This window comes from Schistocerca americana, unplaced genomic scaffold (assembly GCF_021461395.2).
Source record: "Schistocerca americana isolate TAMUIC-IGC-003095 unplaced genomic scaffold, iqSchAmer2.1 HiC_scaffold_35, whole genome shotgun sequence".
NCBI classification, from domain to species: Eukaryota; Metazoa; Arthropoda; class Insecta; order Orthoptera; family Acrididae; genus Schistocerca; species Schistocerca americana.
This window is the reverse complement of record NW_025726071.1, coordinates 3,436,966-3,443,045: the sequence shown is the minus strand read 5'-3', so window position 1 is coordinate 3,443,045 and position 6,080 is coordinate 3,436,966. Positions and strand designations below refer to the sequence as shown.

The 6,080-nt window shown below is 36.8% G+C and overlaps 1 protein-coding gene across 1 annotated transcript in view; it reads right to left on the bottom strand.

Moving 5' to 3' along the window:
• Positions 1–211: 211 nt before the first annotated feature.
• The window catches only part of LOC124580705 (molybdenum cofactor biosynthesis protein 1-like), a 71,353-nt gene continuing 65,484 nt past the window's right edge, over positions 212–6,080 (bottom strand). The window contains exon 9 of the mRNA XM_047131281.1: positions 212–267. Coding sequence (XP_046987237.1) covers positions 212–267 — 56 coding nt within the window. The remainder of the gene's footprint in view (positions 268–6,080) is intronic.

Here is a 6,080-nt window from a genome sequence, read left to right as displayed (position 1 = left end):
TTTGTTAAATGTCTCACCACATTCCTATTGAAACTACTTACTCTTCTTGTAAATAACACCTATGACAATTTTATACAAATGTCCACTAAGACTTTGCCCGTCAACTTTCATTTAGGTAACAGCGATCTTTTAGATGTATTTAAATCAGTACTGTTAAGAAATACTGACTAGCTTTATTTTCAAGAATCTCAAGTTTAAGTTATACATACTGTTATCCTCCAATAAGAATCATTGGCCGATTCTTCATCTTTGACAGGTTCATCATGCCTGCAATGCAAAACATTATCTTTTGTATTAACAGATGAAATCCAACTTTTTAAATTTAATAAATGCTTATACAAACATAAAGTTTCTTCAAAAAATGTATTTATGACAACTTCCTGTCACAGATAATTTTCACTGAATGTTGCAACCCAGTTATAATGCTGATGAGAAGCAAATGTTGTTCTTTTCCCTCTCTTCCTTCACCATCTCCTGTTTTGTTCACCTTGACATATTTCTACCAAACAGACTACCCCAATGGATCCACTGCTTATATTTAACACACAGTAAATTCAGTGCAAATATTTCCTTAACACAGGATGTGCATTGACGAGCTTGAATTAATCAGAAAAATATAAACAGATACTAACCGTTCCACAGCTCTTACAAAATACTTGCATTAAGTAATCATCAAAGCTACTTTTTGTACAGCAAGAGGACTAAAAGTCAAAATGGTGCTACATGCTACAGGCAGTGCAATACAATTTATTTTACTCATTGCTACAGCAATAAATGTACTTATAAAAATATTCAGACTTAGACTATAATCAAATACAGAGAGAGAAAATATTCTAACTAAAGAGATATAGCAGCCATAGGCAGAAACAAATAAAAAAACTGATACTAATCTTAGCTTTGAGGACCAAAAGTTTCTTCATCTGGAAAACACAAAAAGAGAAATGAGACTGTTCAAGAATTAAGGATGAAAATTCAGGATCTTGAGTCAAGGAAGATGGACATGATGAAATTCAGTTGCGAAAGAGCAGCAGATGATGTAATTTTAAATGCTGAGAAATAAGATCTCTTCAAGAGGAGCCACCAAAAGGTCAAATAAGTGAAGAACAAGCTGAAAATACCGGTAAATGGGCTAAAATGGCGGCAAATAGATAAAGGAAACAGAAAGAAAGTGCTGAAGAACAGGCAACCAAACAACAACAACAACAACAACAACAATAATAACAGCACATTGTAGCAATATATAATAGCAGTCCCACAACATCTGGAGGAAGATTTTCCACTAACAGAGCAATAAATTCATGAAGCCATCAAATCTTCCAAAACTTCAAAGCAACAAATGAAGACTCCACTACAGCAAAATTATTGAAATAGTCAGAACACACAAATGATCTACAACTGCTGTTTGAGAACATTTGGAAAGCTGAAGAGATTATTGAAAGCATTAATCCACAGCTATGAAAAAAAGGGGACACTCAAAATGTCAACAATGGCAGAGATGCCTCACTTCTGCCAGTGGTATACAAAATATTATCAAAAATTCTCTGGACAGAGTTGTAGAAACTTTAGACAAATAACTGGGAGAATCTCGAGGAGCTCTAGAAAGGGAAGACCCTGTACAGAGCAGATGTTTATTAGAAAATCGATAATCCTCCACAGACTGCTAATCACCAAACCTATAATAGTATCATGTATTGGTTTCAAGAAAACTTTTGATTTGGTAGGCAGAGAAATTATAGGTAAAATCATCAAAGAATTTTGTATTAAAGCAAACATAATCCTCAAAACACTAGCAAATAGGATGACTGAAGCTAAATTTATGGGAGAAGTATCTCAACCATTTGAAATAAAAACTGGTGTTAGACAAGGGGACAGTTTATCACCTTTACTGTAACACTGCATTCTAGAAAAAATAGAAAGTATCTGGAATTTGGAGAAAAAAAAATTACAAAATTGAACCAATAATTTTAGGACGAATAACAAATGGAATTAAGGTAAACTGCCTGGCTTCTGCAGATGATTCTGATATACTTTCAAAAAATCTGACAGACAGTTATTGAAAGAAATCTTTTGGAAGAAATAGCAAAGAGAGCTGGTCCCAAAATTTCAGCCGAAAAAACAACATTGATGACAATTTCAAACAATGCATCAACATTCTTAGAAAAACAAAAATGTAAAATAGCATTAGTAAGTAAATTTAAATATATTGGACAAACTGTACAACAAAATGGACTAGAAGAATTAACAGTAGATGCAAGAGTCAACAAACTGGAGAGAGCAAATCGTTTTACAAAGGATATTTACAACAAGAAATGTACAACTAAAAAAACAAAACTAAAACACTATCCCACAGTGGTATGACCAGGATGTTTATATGGATGAGGATGCCTAATGATGAACTATAAGCTGGACAGAACAGAGGTTCCTCAAAGGAGCATTATTAGAAAATAATGATTGCAATACAAGCTACAGATGGCTGGAAAATGAGAAGTAATGAGGAGATCTACAAAAATTTTGAGAAAATATCAGAAGTAATGGCTAAAAGAAGATTAATCTTTTTTTAGAGACCTCTACTGAATGAGTAGTACTGGAAGAAGGACTCAATGATAGCATGGATTACAGAAATAAGAAAGAAACAACATCAAACAATCAGAAATAATAGAAAGAAACCTTTTTACAGATAAAATACTGAATTTAAAAGGATCATCACCTCTCCAAGATCAAAATTAATTTCATCCCTCTCAATAAGACCGTGAAAACCGGAAATAAAATTCATAAATATGATATTGCGAAGATCAAAATCAATCAAAACATATTGGAACAATGCCACCAGTAACTGACAGTTGAATCCCATAAATGGGCAGACATTGCCTCCATGATCCAACAAGCAGCTAATACTACAATCCTGACAGCTAAAAAGAGGAATCATACATGGTGGAATGAGGTTTGTGGTGAGGTGGTGGCCTAAACAGCAAGTGCATGGAAAAAGTGGAATTCTACCAGGAGTCCTGATGATTTTGATGTATTCCATGAAGTTCGAAAATATGCAGCCAGAACTCTATGAAGGTCTAAGCAATTGCATGAGAAACAGCAGTTAGAATAGATCGATCAGCGTTTCCAGATAAACAATGTCAGAGACTTCTATCAGACGTTCAAATCGAACTTGAAAGGATACCAAGCCCCTAGTTTTTGTTTTAGAGACGAAAATGGAAAGCTCAGTGTTGTGTACATAGTTCCGCATATTCAGCGCGTACACAAATTTCCCACTAGAGTGCGCCCCGCTAAGCAAAACAGCGCAGGCGCAGCGCTCGTCCATCTCCGCACTATGAGATGGCGCTGCCATAGAGACGGACAAAATTCTGCTTCCGCCGATCCGCGTATTAATATGTAATGCAGCCAATGAGATTGCTGCTAACATAGAACATTTTCTCCTCGCGCATCACACTCGCGCAGTGATACATGAACGTGCGAGGTATTATAACGAGTGTAAAGACCTTCGATCAGTCAGTCTGCATTTGTCTGCACCAGTCTGTATGAGTCTGCATTAGTCTGTACCAGTCTGCATTAGTCTGTACCAGTCCGTCGAGTTCTACAATTGTCTGTACCAGTCCATAGTCAAGATTCAGTCTGCGCCTGATAAGATTACCATATTCCTGTACATAGCCATGAAGATAAATGTATAGACACTTTTGTCAAGTATCTGAGATATATGTGAGAATAAGATTAACGTACCAATCCCAAAGAACTTCAGATTGTCAATTGTAAATAGCATCCAGAACCAAGTTAAGTAATTTTTATATTTGTTATTATTTTAGTAAATGTGTGTGAAAATTAATCAAATTCTGTTTAAAGTTGGTCACCGTCAATCTGCTACTCTAAGCATGCAAGTGGCATTTCTATCATCTGACCGAATGGCAGAAGATAAACACACCATGATAAGACCACGAGACATATTGCTGACACTCGCTTACTTCGTTAGAGCAACAAGTCAAATAATCTGATGGTGTGTGTACTGAAGGTCTTACAGTATGCACACCACACTCGGCCTGACCAACAAAGAAAACTGCAAGATCATGTCTCGTTACTTTGAAAACCTACTTAATTGTGATGAACCGAAAGAAAGATTCCCTGCATGTGCCCCAATCCACAAACTACCCCTAATCTCCATCTAGTAAAGAGGAGACCAAAGAGATCATCAACAACTTTAAGAATAATAAGGCAGCTGGAGAGGATTCAATAGTGGTGGAACTACTGAAGCTGGCAAATAATGAAACTCTAGATATACTAGTCCAACTTTTTGAGGAGATCTGGAGAGCTGGGATGATACCAACTGAATGGCAGTCAGCTTTAATCCATCGTCTACACAAAAAAGGTGATAAATAGAATGTCAATAACTATAGGGGTACCTCATTAGTATCTGTTCCATATAAGATTCTCTCCAAAGTGATACAGAATAGAATAGAAGGTCATTGTAACCAACTGATTGGGGACTATCAAGCTGGTTTCCGAAAGGGCGATTCTTGCGCAGAACAGATCTTTAGCCTGAAGAACATCATCAGGTCCAAAAAACTGGAAGAAATAACTATGTGGTCATGTTTGTTGATTTTCAAAAAGTATATGACTCCATCGACTGACAGGCATTAATGAATATTTTGGAAAAGTTTGGGATGGATAATACCTCAAGAAAGCTGATCAAACAAACTCTTACTAACACAGCGTCAAAATTTAAATTTATGGGTGAGGTATCTAAACCCTTTACAATCAGAACGGACATAAGACGAGGAGATGGACTATCCCTCTCCTTTTCAATTGTGTCTTGGAAAAGGTCACTCGAGAGTGGAGAAAGTTATTAGCCCAAGAAGAAACAAATGAAGAGTGGTTCAGACTTGGTCCTAAGAACAAAGGGGTGTGCATTGACTGCTTAGATTTTGCGGCTGACCTGGCCATTTTTGCTAACAACATAGAGTCAGCAGTCAACAAGATAAATAGGCTGTCAGAAATTGCTGAAAAAAGTTAGACTCCAGATCTCTATTCAAAAGACAAAATATATGACGAACATCTGTGATGGACCTGAATGGATGATAACCAACCTGGGAAAAAATCGGATGAGTTAAGAATTTCAGGTATCTCGGTGAAGTCATCCACCAGGAGAATGGATTAAAAGAAGAAGCAATTGCCAGGATGAGGAAGTTAGACCAAGCATACCAACTGACAAAGAATACTTATAACAAAAAGTCTATGAGTATGTGGGCCAAGTTCCAACATTATAATACAGTTGTAAAACCTGAGGGCTTATAAGCATCCAAAACTTTGACCACGAATAGACAAGGTCAAGCTGAGCGGCTGGAAAAGTGTGAGTGTAGGATATTAAGGAAAATCCTAAGGTAATATATGGGTCGATGGACAATGGCGAATGAGAGCAAATGAGGAATCGTGCAGCAAGACAGAACCTATCACAGCATCCATTACAAAGAAATGATTGTTATTTTATGGTCATCTCATGAAAATGGACGGTGATCGACTATCAAAAAGAATACAGAGTTTCATCCCATCTAAGAAAACGAGGCCGAGATGGTTCAAAGAATGTGAAAAAGATCTTAAGCAGATTGGTATCTCAGAGAGAAATTCCTGAAAGGAACAAATTTAGAAGATTGGTGACCAACTACCAAGGTTTTAACATGGCATCAACATCCGAAAGACAGTGAGGACCCTTATCTGAAGGGCATAAAAAGGTACTTCTTGGAGGGGCTCAGAAGATACTGGCAGGAAGTCAAAGCTGGAGCAAGAACAAGACCTGGACACTACAGTGAAGTCGGTTGTTACCACGCAGTCCGTAGAGACTCACCTCAATAAAAAAAAAAAAGTAAATAAAAATAAAAGGCTTTCAATGCAGAAGAAATAGGGGATTGAGAACAACACGAATAGAATAAAGGGGGAAAAACATGAGGAGGAGATGGACGAGTACTGGAAAAACAGGAGACGACAAGGGAAGAAGAAGAAGTGAAGTTATTACATGATGAGAGATGGTGATTGGATTTGATTTGATTCAGTTTTCATTACATACACCAAAAAAATGAGATGAT